Source organism: Epinephelus fuscoguttatus, linkage group LG4 (assembly GCF_011397635.1).
Source record: "Epinephelus fuscoguttatus linkage group LG4, E.fuscoguttatus.final_Chr_v1".
NCBI lineage: Eukaryota > Metazoa > Chordata > Actinopteri > Perciformes > Serranidae > Epinephelus > Epinephelus fuscoguttatus.
In genome coordinates, this window is record NC_064755.1 from 11,483,582 (window position 1) to 11,499,948 (window position 16,367).

At 40.8% G+C, this 16,367-nt stretch overlaps 1 protein-coding gene across 4 annotated transcripts in view; it reads left to right on the top strand.

Moving 5' to 3' along the window:
* Positions 1-625: 625 nt before the first annotated feature.
* wt1a (WT1 transcription factor a) overlaps positions 626-16,367 on the top strand; it is a 33,316-nt gene continuing 17,574 nt past the window's right edge. Inside the window, exons 1-4 of one of the 4 annotated variants that reach the window (XM_049573591.1) lie at positions 626-1,631; positions 5,873-5,995; positions 8,127-8,229; positions 16,007-16,090. In XM_049573591.1, the coding sequence (XP_049429548.1) occupies positions 1,160-1,631; positions 5,873-5,995; positions 8,127-8,229; positions 16,007-16,090 (782 nt within the window). In that variant the 5' untranslated portion in view covers positions 626-1,159. The remainder of the gene's footprint in view (positions 1,632-5,872; positions 5,996-8,126; positions 8,230-16,006; positions 16,091-16,367) is intronic. The other 3 variants (XM_049573590.1, XM_049573593.1, XM_049573592.1) reach the window with 3 other exon arrangements.

The window sequence follows — 16,367 nt, forward strand, 5'->3', positions numbered from 1 at the left end:
CCAGAGGGAGGCTGATGGATTTAATTTCATTGTCCTTCCCTTCATCAGTATTCCTGCGCGGGGCCTCGTGCTCACGTCTGTGACTCCGTGCAGGTGAATTTCAGGGTTTACTCTTACAGGGTGGTTTCGAGACTGTCGGATTTTTTCGATTGCAGATATCTTAAATTTGCTGATGTGATCGTTCTTCATTTAAAATGATGAGTCTGTGTGTGTGTGTGTGTGTGTGTGTGTGTGTGTGTGTGTGTGTGTGTGACCCCAAAAATCCAGCGAGGTGAAAAATATCACACACAGCAGTAAAGGGAGATTTATAGCTCTCTAACCTTTGGAAACAACAGAGCAGGTCATGTTTTTTTTTTTTTCAACAAGCTGGGAGAAATTTAATGATGATTTTTTTTCCATATTGCCCAAAATATAAAAATTATTAAGGATTTTTATTTTTGTTTCAGTCACTGAGCTGAGGTCAACTGGGATTTATTTTCCTACAAGTGTGTGTGTGTGTGTGTGTGTGTGTGTGTGTGTGTGCACTGTTCTGCATACAGTAAATGAATGAAGTCAGAGGGCTCCTGTCCCTCATCACCTTCTGACTCCACCTCCTACCCTCCTCAGACACATACACACACACACACACATACACACAGGCTGGGAGCGTGGAGGGAAAAGAGGGCTACTCCTCCTCACTCCTCCACTCCTCTTTCTCCATTCACTGAGAAAGCTCTGAGCAGAAGCCTCTCTCCTCCTTGAATGGACTCCATCTCTCTCTGAGCCAAACACTCTTTTGCTGCTGCTGTGGGGGGACACAGTGAAGATCACAGCTGATTGCTGTGTTTCATTTGTTTTTATTTTCTCTCCTCATGCTGCTGCTGCCAAGAAAAGTTGACTGCTGCAACTTTGCTCTGTCGCCATGAGCTTTTGTCGGACTTAAGGAGTTTCCAGATCAGCCGTGTAGTGTCGTAAACAGCTGATGGGCAAGAGCCGAAGCAGAGAAGACTTGAAAGAGAAGAAGCTGTGAGAGAAGGACTCCATAGAGTCTCAGATATTTAGAGGGTGGTGGCTGATTTGGGTTTGGGTCAGCCTGACACACAGACAGGGAGGCAGACAGGTTGACAGATCAAATTTAAAAATAGCCTACCTTTGTCCTAGTGTATTCCCCTGGACCACAATGGGTTCAGACGTACGTGACCTGAACTCCCTGCTGCCTCCGCTCCCGGCGGGCCCCAGCCCTGGATGCCCGGCCCTGCCCGTCAGCACGGCCCCACAGTGGGCTCCCGTCCTGGACTTCCACACCGCCGCCTCCCCATACTCCTCCCTGACAGCCCCCCACACCTCCCTGGGGCCCCACTCCTTCATCAAGCAGGAGCCCAGCTGGGGGGCCACCGGCGACCCCCACCACCATGACACAGACCCTCACTGCGGCCTCAGCGCCTTCACCGTCCACTTCTCTGGGCAGTTTACGGGGACCGGGGCCTGCAGGTACGGGGCATTCGGGGCACCCCCACCTCCGCCAGCACCTCCGAGTCAACCGCCGTCTGTGACCGCCCCACACCACCACCAGCCCACCAGCAGGATGTTCAGCAACCCAACATACTTGACCAACTGCATGGACACACAGCAGGCAGCCCGTAACCAGACAGGTAGGGCTGTGTGTGTGTGTGTGTGTGTGTGTGTGTGTGTGTGTGTGTGTGTGTGTGTGTGTGTGCATTAGTCTGTCAATCACAAAGTGTAATCACTTATTTTGGAATCACTTTTCTTTCCAGAAGTTTTAAAGGAAGCTGATGAAATATGTCAGAAGTTTTGTCTCATCTGCACAGTTTCCTCCTGTTGCTCTTCTCCACACACACGTCCCTTTCTAAAAGCTTCACTCTCTGAGCCACATGTGTTGACAACAACTTTTCCACAACAGGCAAATGAAATTAAATGGGAAAGCAGGATGAGTCATAATTAAACGTAACTCTATCAGTAAGTGCTTAGATGCAGCGGATTCATGTTACCCGTCTTTTCATTTGCAGAAGTTGACTCACATCAGTAGTATCATACCTGCTATGAAACATTATCTGACATCTTTAAACTGGTAGACGTTCATCCTAATTTCTCACTACATTACTAAGTCTGTGATAAACAAGGACATAACTGTTAAAACCTCATAAAGGTTGTTGAGAAATCCCATTAAGAAGCACAGGGACTGTTGTCCGGCTGTAGGGAAGTGATCCAGTTTATACACTCACAGAAAACACATGGTCCTTGTTTGTGTCCTAGACAGCAGTTTAAATCCAAGCATCACTCACAAAGAAGTCACTTTAGTGTTCAGGTATTAATGTTTCAGCCAAAGATGGGTGCTGCGTGTGAAAATGGCTCGCCATAGAGCCAGATCACAACTGACCCACTTTGTTTTAGAGTCACTGTGATGCTATTCGGGTTCATAACTCCACTTTTTCCTTGAGGTTCTTTTCAGGAATTAAAATTTGGTACGTGACACATTCGTGATCATTCGCTCTTTGTCATTCATACAGTATATTTACCTTTGAAATTCATGCTTTGGCATTAAATATTCAAACAAGAGTTTTGGCAACATGGATTTGAGATATTTAATGCTCAGTATCCCAAAAGTGCACACCCACATAGATCTTTATATGAAACTCTTTTTTAATGATGGAGGGGAAAAGGTTATTCTGAACACACAGCAAGTCAAATATTTTCAAGAAACATTGTTGAAGTTGCTGAACACCTAACAGTCAGCCCCTACTAAGGCTTCTAACTACCCTAAAAATAACATTAGTGTCACTGAGCAACGGTATCTAAAAATGTGTCTGCTCATGGAATCCAAAGTTTTCCTAATAATTCCTCTCTTCTTTAATTATATTTACCGTGACTGATAAAAAAAAAAATACTTTGAATATATAAATAAATTGCTGAGGTGATGTATGACACATAGGGAAATGATCTGTATTTTTTCTTTCCAGTTGTAATAAAAAGGAAAAAAATATACAGCCGCCGAGGCTTCGCCAAGATAATCCTAATTTGTCATTTTGGCTATTAGACTCAGGTATTTCTCACACTTTACAGTTTTCCACATTTGTATACCACAGTTGAATTTTAAGTCTAAAAATCCTTAATCCATATTTTGAAAAATATCTGCTGAAAAAAATTTGTTTCTGTAAAAAAAAAACAACACTCTCATAATATTGTTTTTATTTCTTATCTCCTACTGAGCAGATGAAATTGTTTCAGACAAGTAGACACAAACTTTGTGTTGGACTGAAAATGACACTCTTTTATGAAATTAAATCGGATTAAATACTTTGCATTTATTTCTGTTCTTTTTTGTTGATTTAAATAATTGAGTTCAATTGAATTTAACTCTTTGCTCTGTTTAATTCATTATAAACGTCTGCAGCAGCACATAATACACTTAAGTCTTTGGATTTAACTTTTGTATTTAAAAAGTATTTTTAGGCTACGGAGTCAAAGGAAACATGGTACGAAAATGTGCCACAGGTCAATAATAGGCTTCAGGTAACATATTCTAACATATGATGCATACTTAATGTTAAAATCTTAACCTGCTGGATTTTTTCCTGCAGTTCTCACCTAATCCCTGGTCTTTACCGTGCAGGATAATGAATCTGTTGGTGGTTTCCCAACAGATTAATTAGTAATAACATGCTTATCAAGCAGATAATTTAAGAATAACATTATAATCAAAGAGCTGAGCCGACCTCTAACCTGTTTTATCTGCTCCCCGCTGTGGCTGGACGAGCACAGACAAACAAACTAACTGCAGGACCTGGGTCACACAGCAGAGCTGATAGCACAGCAGGGTCACAGAGACTATCACTGAAAACGCCCTCCAGGAGGGACTCCATTTTTATATCAGAGCTGATTATTTATTCTGCGTAATATTCCTTAAACCTTTATTAGTTCACATTTCACCTTGGGCTTGTTGAAGAGAGGCCTGTGGGTGCAATTACAACTTGTTTTAGTCATTTACTGGAGCAAAGAAAGTTTCTGATATTCAGTTTTACAACAGATTTCCTTTGTTTCATGAGTTAAATAGCTTTTACAGGTCTGCAGCTTTTACCAGTTAACTGTTACAGTATCAAAGTATTAAAACCTCCAACATCAGGACCGCTCTCGTTAAAAGATAAAGCTTGAAATGGACCTGAAACATCGTCATCTAGTCTTTGACGCTGTGAATGACAGCTGGAGTCTACAGAGACGATATTCTTATAGGAACATAAATACCATGTCAGGATGAAAATAAAATAATAAGAGGGAATGCACGTCTTAAAGTCATGGATTTACACGAATGTAAATATTTAAATCTTCAGGTATTTAAAAAACATTGAAATTCAGTCAGTTATTGACAAAAAAAAGACAAAAAGCTTTGGGGTATTTCCAGACTTTGGGTTTTCCAGTTGAATACAAATTGACTGCATTGCTTGTCACCTCGGTGTTGGACTTCAAGGCAACTAAAGTATCGCCCTACACACACACACACACACACACACACAGACACACACACAGTGGAGTCAGACAGGGGTGAGTGGAAGATAAATGGAGATGTTTAATGAGTTTTCTTCCTTCTCTCCTCTCACCCAATGATCCACTGACGAAAGTGAGTGAAAGTGCTGCATTTTAATTAATGAAGCATGTATGTGAGAGTGAGAGATAGTGTGTGTGTGTGTGTGTGTGTGTGTGTGTGTGTGTGTGTGTGTGTGTGTGTGTCCATGCATGTGGGTGATTTATGGGAGTGTGTGGTGCCCTTTAGGTCAGTCTAAGTCATGAGTCAGGTCTGGTCCAGGATGTCAGGCACAGATCTAGTCTCCTCTGACCAAGTGTGTGTGTGTGTGTGTGTAGAGGGCCACATATCTATGAGCCCTGGTATCACACTGTTTATTAATAAAACCAAATTAAAGATTTTTTTTCACTTAAGAAGAGACTGATGTCAGTCGCCTTCTCTCACTTGAGTGTCCATAGTTTTGCTTTAACAATTTCAAAGCAAAAATCCCCTAAATGTATAAGTGTGTATAAATTAACTACAGTATCCAGAAGTTGCATTACACCAGTGGCAACGACTACATGTGTTTATTATTTTTTTTGCAAAATTAGGGAACCACCGTCTGATTTAACATAAAATGAGAAGGGGTAAAATATAATATTTTTAAAGGCTGTCAGGTAAATTATATCCTTTTATAGTTTGATTATTTTGTGTTGATGAGTCATTCAAGTTGGCTCCAAAACATTTGTGGAAACAATTCTTCACATTCTGCCTGTTAAAGCATTTTGTTTGTCCATAGTCTTAAATCATTAATAAGGATTTACTCCATAATCTGTAGCTGTCAGAGAAGAGGAGTGAAGGAATTTCTTAGGTCTAAATTGTTGCACATTCCTCAGTCTGTGAAGCAGCACCAAACTTTATCATGACTCTTTCATCTGATTAAAATCTCACATTTTCTGCTCTGCTCAGCAGCACTTATTGTACTGTAAAATATATTCATATATTTTTTCTCATGTTTTTGTGGTAACTTGACCTGTTTTAAAAAACTGGATCGTTTATTAAAAAATGAGCAGAAAAAATGGTTCAAAGCAAATAATTACAGTGTTTAAAAAAATGGGTAGCACACCATTTACAAGATTATAGGTACAAATGCCATTTTATCCATCTTAAACTATATGAAGTCATACCGCCCTTCAAATTAGGGGAGGAGATGAAACAAAACCCTAGTGTCGTGTCAATGTAGCCGATGATCTAATTAGACATTAAGAACCAGGGATCTCCATCAGAGACCACGCGTGATGGATTTTATTTACGAGTCAGCGTCCCACACTTTTGAATATTTTGTGACTGTGTGTGTTGTTCGTTTCTGTGTTGCAGGCTACAGCGCGGTTGCATTCGACGGAGCTGGTAATTACGGTCACACTCCCACACACCACAGCTCCCAGTTCTCCAACCATTCCTTCAAACACGAAGACGCTTTAACTCAGCAAAGCACCATGGGTAAGTGTGTTTATGTGTTTGAGTGCCGAACTTACTGTTCTTTGTTTTGTTTGTTTTCAGGAACAAATTTTTTGCTCCTCTACAGTAAATTTAAAATGTACAAGCCATCTTGCAACATGGGGAACAGATATAAAGGTTATAATGACTTCACTTTCTGCCTCTGAGTTCGGATAATTACTCTACCTAAACAAATCTTTGCATATATAGAAACACAATATCGAGCAACAATTGGGTTTCTGTTGGTTTCTGAGAAAGTAAACTTTATTTTGATTTAAAGTTCACAGTTGATAGGAATGGGTACTGTTAATATTAAAAATCAAGATCTAATCTACAATGTAATATATTCAAATATGTGATTTAAATTTAGTTTACACACACTGTGTCATGTAACCTAAATTCCACATGAATTCGGCTGGCTGCTCTGCTAAGCCAGTTAGCTTTTTGTTCTCTATCATGATTGCATTAACCACTGCCTCATCAGTAATGTGAAATAATACACTGAAATTTAAAGGTTTATTGCAATGATCATTTTTCAATTATGGATCAATGCTAGGGAAAATATAGCAATGATTAGCATTTAGCTTGTGATTTTCTCACCAGCTTGCCTTCTCTTAAAGTAGCTCTCTTTCTTTAGCTGTCAAGTTAGTTGTTTCTGCAGTTCAGGGCAGCAGCTGTTTCTTTGTAGTTACTGCAGATTTCACAGAATGTACACATTTCTATGGCATAATCATTTTTGAAACTGTGAAAAAGATGTCAGAATATCACATTCAGATCAGTTTTAACTTATGTGCTGCATTTTGCCTTAAAGAGCAGTTCTGTTGCGTTTTAAGTGTGCCCCTCCTGACTGCAGCAGCTTTTAAATTCTCCCTGCACTGAACAGGAAAGGACTTTGTAGCCTGGTCTCGCTCCCATGGAGTCAAAAAAACGTCACACAGGCAGTGGCCCTCGGCATCTGATACAGATGCAAGATGCACCCTTTAGCATCTGTAGGAGAGCAAGATACACACGCTTTCAACCATCTCCAGTGTAAACCTATCTGCGTCATCGTTAGATGGTCAGAGCAATGGATGTAGTATAAAAAGTGCAAAAGTCAGACAGTCTGTCTGTGAATACAACCTGGTGTGCTGTTTTGGGCAAATCGTTGCTCTCCATGCACTATAGGAACAGAACTGTTAAATTTAGTTTTCATGATGTCATGTGTTGGGTCTTTCATATTTGCAACATAAGTCAGTGTTTGAAAAATCTTTGACTGTGTGCCAGGCTTAAACCTAACCACCAACCCCCTGTATCGAGATACAACACATTCAACTGCCCCCGATGTCACTATAATGACCTTTGCCGAAGTGTTAGAATACGACAAGCCAGGATGAGATCACGTTGGACTTTGAAACATTCCAGAATAATTTGAGTGTTTACTCTTATATTTCAGTTGTCGCTTTTCTTTAAACAACGACAGTGCACCAGACTCTTTTTCTATAGGAGCGTAAGTCGACCTCTGTGTATTTAAAGCCACTGTGTGAGTGCACACACAGCTGCGTCTGCATGGCAGCTCCATGGCCCTCACCTAGGGAGTGTCTTGTCCCTTATTCTGACATCTCCGCAGTGACCTCGCCTGTCGGAGGTATAAATCAGCCACATCCTGACTCACAAACTCCCTCGTCTCCCCCTCTCATCCCCTCTTTCATCCGCCCACCTTTCCCTTTAATCCCTCCTCGGCACATGTTATTGGTAAATATTTAGATGTGTTTGTTTTATGAAGTTGTAAATGGTTGTAAATTTCTGACGATTTTTACGGCAAAGATAACTGGAAGAATCGGAGCTGAGAGGGATTTTGGAATGTAGAGAGGTGTCGAGGGAGCCATTCACTACACTGCTGGGGAAGCTCAGAGAGAGAAACACGGAGCGAAGGCTCTTTATTTGTAGGAAAAACTGACGAAAAATGGAGAGAAATAGGAGAGGGCAACAGAGGGCAGAGTTTAAAAAGAGACCAGATAAGAAGTAAGTTGCACAACAAGTCCTCTGAGTGAGTCATGGATGAGTGTACCTTCATCTTCAGCCTTATGGGTGCATACTGAGGTCCAAATGCATTCGCACATATTATAAACTATGTCTGTGTGTCCATGCACTGCAGCCGAGCAGCAGTATCCTGTACCTCCTCCTGTCTATGGATGCCACACACCTTCAGACACCTGTACGGGCAGCCAGGCGCTGCTGCTGAGGAACCCTTACAACAGGTAACACACACACATTTACACACACTCTAGGTACTGTACATGCATCGCACACATGCTCTCTATAAAATCTATTTTTATAGGAAACAAACAGCAACAGTTGAAGCTGGAAATGTTTCAGAAACCATTGTTGATTGTTCAGTCAGCAGTAACTCAGTGAAAGGTAGCAGGATGCGGACTTGAACAGGATGTTCACCTTCAGGACAGGTCTGTCTGCCCTGGATGTTTCCTTACTGTTTCTTTTTTTTATTCTTCTTCCTCTGGGCGCTTTTCAACTGTTTCACTTGTTTTTATGCTAACTCCATAGGAGTTAGTATAAATGAGTATGTATCTTCATGCATAGATTGGTAGATGATTTACAGATACCTATAAAAATGACGGTGCCACTGATGGAGGTAAACTAACCGTATCGGGAATTTCTGAAGGAACGTAGTTTGATTTATTGTTTGGAAAATATTTTAAAAAATCTCATAATCAAGGTGTTCTGCTTGTCATAGACAGAACTATGTGGGCCAGTTATTTTACTCCTTTCATTCAACACTGGTGTTTCCTCTGACATGATATTTACTAATATTTTTTCCAGCACAGCTGATGGGCCAGGAAAATTTTGCCTTTTGTTTTATAGTTTTGATCTTATAAACTCCGCCAGTCATCAACCTGGAGAGGATCAGGCCTTTGGTTGTGTGTGTGTGAGTGAGTGAGTGTGTTTCCATCTGTCCACAGCTAATCTCGCAAACTACCAGGCCAATCAACCTGATATTTTATGTGCACATTTATGACTGTATGCTCCAGGGGCAAGTTTTCCAGACTTATGCTCAGGTAAAAACAGCAAGCCTACTTTAGTCTGTTACAGGCCACATTTTGGCCTTTGTCATGTCTCAAAATTTGACATCCATAGGAAGTCTGGTCTCATTTTGTACCTGAGGATCTGCAGATTAATTTCATACCCAATGTGTTATGATCCACTGAAGTTAGACGCATTATGGGATGAATTAGTCCCCGATTTTGTCATCTTCATCACCATCTTGACTGCAAGGAAGCCTGGAGGGACAGTTTTATTGAGGAAGTTTTGTTTTCGTTTCATCCTCCACACGGCTTCATAACACACCAGAAGTGTTTCAGAAGCAGATCGTTTTCCATGCCCGATTTTGTAGCTCTTAAGATTGTGTTGATTTGGTAATTTCCCTTGATATTTGTGCCTCTCCCATACTGTAAGTAAGTAAGAAGGCTACACAGACAAATGCTATGTTTTTATGCTATGTCTGTTTTAAATGTATGTATTGTCGTTAATTCCTAATTAAGTTCTGTAGCCTACAGAGAGAGTTAAAACCGTTGAAAGTCCAGTTATGAATAAAATGGATCAAAGATTTCAGGTCCTATTTTTGTTATATAAATATTTCATCCCCATAATTATGTTGTATTTATATCCCACAAACAATGCCTGTTAGCCTACATGCTATGCCATGCCCCAAACAAAACAGACAAGGCTGGTATTTTTATACGGGACACCTCTAGGACGTGGTGCGAAGTGTTAACTGGAATTACAAGAATTGTCTAGAATGGCTGCCATCAGCCTGGGCAGTTAATACCACTGTAAGACAGTCCTTGATCATCTGATACCTACAGTGCATTATCAAATCATTCATCATGTTAATTAATTCAGATTGTTGCAGCTCTCAAAATTAAATCTTAAACATTTTCTAGTCTAAATAAGAACGATTTCTTTTAGGCTGTATATATTGTTTTTTTGGGGTTTTTTACTGATGTTTTAGATACTTGTATAAGAGCCGCAGTTATGTGACATAAAGCCATTCTTCAAAAAACTATCTGTAATCTATTGCAGTAGATGAATGACTGGACCACTACATTTCAGAAATGTTTTCACTCATCAAACTGCTGTCGACTGAGAGAAATCAAAACCACAACCAACGCTTTTTAAAATTTACCACGCATTGATTCTACTGATGGCTCGCTCTCTTCTTGTCATTAATGTGAAGTGTGAAGAGGCTTTTAAATGTATTTGTCTTGCTTGGTCAGTGTTATTTGCAACATTATATTGTAGGTCTTTTTCAACACGGGCATTTTGACTTGTTATAGTAGCAAAAGCGCAGGTGTTACTCACAGACTGTAAATAAAGATAGGCAACGCATCTCCACTTGCTCCCACTGTACAAAAATGAAGCTAAAATATCTTGGATATGGCTGCTGCCATCTTGCGCTGGTGATGTCATTTGGAGCCAGAATGTGTGCAGCTGCGATCTCCGCTGTGTCAGGTTACCACCCATACATCCGTCTGACCAATCATGAGCAGCACCATTGATCGTGAGCACAGAGTTTCACTCACACAGCTGTCAATCATGATGTCAAACCTACTATACTGCAGCCAGCCACCAGGGGGCGATTGAGATGTTTTGGCTTCACTTTTGGGGAGCTCTCATGTCATCCATCTTTATATATAGTCTATGATGTTACTATTGACATTTAGGCCCAGGACACATGTCACACCTTTCACCACCTGTAAAGAGCGAGGTCAGGGGTCACAGGGTGCTACTTTGTGCCAGCTTTCAAGGGCTGCTCAGCGATCATGACCAGTAGTATATCATAGCCTGCTTGCCAGAAATCCCAAGTTCAGAGCTGAATTCCTTCCATGTGTTCCAAGTGTGTATCAGGTCCTCCATATTTATCATCATCTGCTGGCTGTGATTGGTTGTTTCTTGTCACATGACATGCGATGCACGCTGCTGCATTCCAAAAGTCTTATATTGTTTATCTCAGAGCACAGCTGTTGTGCTCTGAAAAATAAGAGCTTGGGAATCCTTGCAAGCCACCATGGCGTTGCTCTTGCTTTTGAGTGCCACTTCCACACATGTATATGGACAGCAATGGATTTGAGAGCGTAACAAACATAGCATGTGTACAGACCCTTACAGTGGCTACGTTCTATTCAAGTGACCCAGTCAGCAGTGTTACAGTGAGCCAGCATGCACACCAACACCAGGACCCTGAAACTGAAGCAGTTGAATGGAACCCAGCCATAACTTATCTTATGATTCACACCTGTTCTTTTCAAACTGTGACAAAATGTCTTCCATGAAAAGCCTGTAAGATATTAAGGAAATGCAGACCACCACTGAAGTTTTTCAACCACCAAAAGTTTATTCTGATTCAATGTCAATTTCTATTCCTTCAGTCAGGTATTAACATAGAAACACACTTACCTCATATACCAAATATTAAATGAATAAATAATAAATAAATAAAACCTTTACACACACAGATGCCTGAATTGTGAGTACCTAAAAAACTCTTGCCTAACCAAAACCGTTCATCTCAGCCAGTTCACCTCCGGCCACACCCTGCCTTAACCTTTTATTCCTCCCTACTGCTCCCACACACACCACGACCAAAAGCACATTTTTAAGAAAACATTTAACATCTTCACATTCTTATTGAAAATACTTTAAATCATATTAGTAGGAAAACAAGGCGGGATACTAAACTTACTGCCAAATATTCAGCTGAGATAACATTTAATGCTCAACGAGCTTGTTAATGTGCACATATTTGCCATAATGATGACTATTTCGCTCACAAGGAGGAAACTGCAGTAAAAAGGTTTTTATAAGCTTCTTCAAAATGTAATTAAGATAACATATAGAGAGACACACCTCCTCACTGTACACTCTCTAAACTGTTAGCTTGTTGTAATGTTCTTAAATATAAAATTCTTCACATGAAACTGACACACTGTATTCTAACGATGGCTGAACAGGAGGAATCCTCTGTAAATACCACAACAGGGAGTGCTACGGTTTCAGTGTGTGTGTGTGTGTGTGTGTGTGTGTGTGTGTCTGTGTGTGTGTGTGTGTCAGAGAGAGAGAGAGAAAGAGAGACAGACAGAGAGATGTGGGTTAGACGTAGACAATCCTAAAAGTCTGAGAGTCTTCTTTGTAATAAACATAACTGTAACTGCTCAGCACACACACACACACACACACACACACACACACACACACTCACTCACATGGCTGGGAAGTCTCATATGAGCTGAGTCGGTTGTCTAATCTTGCAGCCTGGTACCAACAGGACTGTATTTACTCTGCAGGCCGTCAGCTTGGCTCGCTGGAACAACATGAAATGAAAACATGAGGTCTTATTAATACACACACACACACACAGAGCACCTACAACACTACAGAAACTGACAAATTCATCACATGAGAGAAGGTTTTTAAAAGATGCAGTTTCAAAGTCCTTGAACTTTATGAAGGTGTAAAAATAGACGATAGACAATTCATCTATTTGAAACAATAGTTTGGGTTTTACTTGTAGAGGTTTTGAGATTTCTGTCTCCGGCACATTACAGTGGAGGCAAATGGAATACTGTCTCCTCTGTCCCAAAATGAAACAGTTGTCATTGGAATAACTTTGTACCACAGAAAGAGTCTCATATGAACACTAATGAAAAGACTAATCCAAAATAATGGGGACATTGTTTCTGATAGTGATATGTTGCTTTTGATGTCATTCTTTGCTACACTTGGGGGAAGGCTGTAGGGATGGTTAAGGTAGAAAAGCCACCGGAAGAAGGACGTTGAGCAGATATTCATGGTTCCCAGATGATGAATCCTAATGATGCTGACGTTTCACTAAGAGCCGCCATGAGGTTGATAGTTATGCTTTCAGTAAAATGTCTTGACAACCTTGATCACCATGAACTTTGGTTGAAACCTTGTGAACCACTGCAACATAACTAGTTTTTAAATTTTTAAACCTTGACTTAGGCCCTGATCACACAGAAAGTGTTTTAGCAGCTGGAGGCATCTTTGTAATTGTTTTTAATAGGAATGAAGCTTTTTGTTCACAGTTTTTGCGTTGCGATACACCTTGCGTTTCTGTGCTCTGGGCACCTGGTGTTTTTGCCAAAGTGCTCTGAGCTCCTTGAGTTGAAAAACCTTTAACTCAAAGCGGAAGAACACCCCACATGATCTCTTTTTTTGTCATCTTTTTTCCCATTGTCCAGTAGGATGATTTGAAAGGTGGCAAGTCTTCCGTGATGGTCACAACAGCAAGTTTGCAGTTGGCAAACAATGGAGGAAAAACGGGTGGTAGTGGTTGCCTGATACCCAGAGCTATATGGCCAGACGATAGACAGCAGATTGTCAAACTGTCCCCAGAGTCATCCTAAAATATGCCTGGAAATGGCCATCATTGAGGTGAAGCTCCTCGACCAACTGGTGGTACTCTCCGTGATCCACCCTCTCTTTTAGGGTCTCATACTCACACAGATCTCCGTTTCCCTGTGTCCAGTACACTATTTGCTGACAATATGTCACCCTCAACTAGAGCTACAGCAAGTACCCTCTGCCTGAACATTTTAGGAGCTAGCTACTAATTAGTGTGAAATAAATACATAAACGGTAGATTGATTACATTGGAAGGTTAGAATAAGGAGGTGAGTCAGTGGTTGCCTGGCAACAATAAAAAGCAAGCATTTAAAAAAAAATTGAACTAGTGGCATTCAATTAAAAAAGGCAGTGTGGCGCACCTCCATTTTGCAACCTGTAAAACGCTTTCTGTGTGATCGGGGCCAAAGTCATTTTGGAATTCACCATCTTGTTTTTTTAGAGCCATAAGTGACCATATTTGGATGAGAGGCTGAAGCTGAGGCAGACACCTCAGCACAATGGTGCGGCTACACCTCTCTGTCCTGCAACACCCTAAAGCATACCCTGCTTTATTGTCCATGTTACTCTAAACAGGACCATAACTGACAAAATCAGCATCATGCTGTCATAAAGAAGACTTGAGATTAGTGATTGAAACCAAAAACTCATTGGAAAATGTTTACTGAAGTAAATAATCAAGTGAGAAGTAGACTTTGGTGACCAGTGTAGTCACCCCCTGCTGGCCATTAGAAAGAATGCAGTTTTAAGGCACTTCTGCATTGGCTTCACTTTTCAGACCCAGAGGCTACTTCCACTTCTTTTATACTGGTTGAGACATTTATATTGTCCACTCCATGAATTACAACATCAGGTATTATATATATAATATTCAGGTCAGCGCCATCTTCATTTTCATTTGTCCAATATTCTATGACCAAATACGTACCTGCTAAACTAGAGACACCCCTAACGGCCTCAGCTGTAATTTGTAAAACTTTGTACTTCTCAATAAGCAAAACTTTGCATGCTAAACTAAGCTGGTGAACATTGTAAACATTAAACCTGATTAACATCAGCATGTTAGCATTGTCACTGTGAGTATGTTAGCATGCTGACGTTTGCAAATTTCCATTGACCTCCAATGAACTGGGGCAGGGACAGCCATTTGAAATGCTGATATTCCTAAAGTTGAGTTTAATTTTTTTTTTTTGTATTTTGGTCTATGTACCTCTAGAAGTGGTATTCCCCTATCGCACTTCTCATATACTTCATGCTCGGGATGTGATATCTTTTAGTACAGACATTGAACTGTTTGCCGTGGTCATTTGGCTGGTTCAAGAGAAAATGGCAGTTGCTGTTAGTTGTTTTGGTAAAAGCACATCAGTGGGGCCTCAACGTACATCACACTCACTAGTTTGATTGCAATGTTGTCTGGGTTTTTTTGTCACACAGTAAAAGGCAGTCAGAGGAGATGGTCAGAGTTAACAAGTTGCTAATATTACAGTATCATTTAATTAATAGAATTTCATGACTAGCCAATAGAAGTATGAAGCAGATAAATTGAATTGAAATCTTGAATTCCTCTCTAGCAGTAAGGCGACAGGGATAGTACACTAGCCCACTACAATGGTCACAGTTCTTTGCAATGGCTGCTGTTCTAACCATCCTGCTATGCTGATTTGAATGGCAATGCCCATTTACTCTCATTCTATTTCTATGGTTTTTTTCATTAGATTTTCTGTTGGTCATGTTTTCATAGTTGCGCTCTTTGTGGTCTATTATAGAAACTATCAGTCCTTATGGTAAATGACCTGTTTCTTCCTCTGTATTTTTTTTTAAAGTTATTTCTGCGGCAGGCTTCCTGTTAACCAGAGGGGTTTCCCAGGAGAGGCCTGCTGTAACACACATTGGCAGAAATGTAGGACAGAGAGCTCTGGATGTTGGCTGAATCAGTGATGGGTTCCATCAGTCAGCAATAGAGACAAAAAGCATACACGTATTTATTTGAAAATGTCGAATGTTTACTTTAAATCTTGTGCTCAGCCTCCATTCCAACAATAGTTGAGCAGAAATACCATGTGTGCTCTGCTGGCTGCGTGCCCCTGCTGTACAGTAGAATAATAGCTGCGTAATGAGCAGGGTACCAGGCACCACATCTACCCCGAGCAGACTGCTGCGAGCCTGCAGGTGGTGTGATAGAGGGGCTGTGGGGTGAGAGCTATAAATCCACTCAGTATGTATGTGTGTGTGTGTGTGTGTGTGTGTGTGTGTGTGTGTGTGTGTGTGTGTGTTTAATCATATGGCAGGTCTGAATAATGATTGTGGAGTCTGCTGTGTTTAATGAAAGGTGCCGTTATGAGAGAATTTAGCTTTCCTGGTGTCTGTCTGAGACACATTTTTTAACTTCAGCTCCACCTGGGTGTGTGTGTGTGTGTGTGTGTGTGTGTGTGTGTGTGTGTGTGTGCATGATGGTATTTCTCATTAGAGTACTTCTATTGAAGACAACAAAAGGCAACACAGCCACGCAAATGGATACAAACACTCAACCCTGCTAAATGACGCTCCACTGCACAGCTCATGAGCTTTTCTTCTACGTCTGTCTTCCCTCCACAGCGGAGAAAATGTTTATCAAATGACCTCTCAGTTGGAGTGTGTGGCGTGGAACCCTGTCAGTACACTGGCATCCACCATAAAGAGGTAGGAACATTGTTCTCTTTAAATAGCAGCAGTCAGTGACGTTTCTGTTGAATAAGACAATGGGAAACATCAAGAGTAGGTTTGATACAAGTGAGTTTGAACAGGCTGAACTTTTTGGACCAGCAACTATTAGTTTGGTACATGAGATCATTCAGTGTTGATCCAAACCATGTTTCTGTAGAGTGTAGATAACCTGGTTTTGTTCAGCAGATAAATGAAAGAAATAAACAATGAAAGTGTAACTTCACTTTTTTAAAACCTGTCCACAGTGACTGGC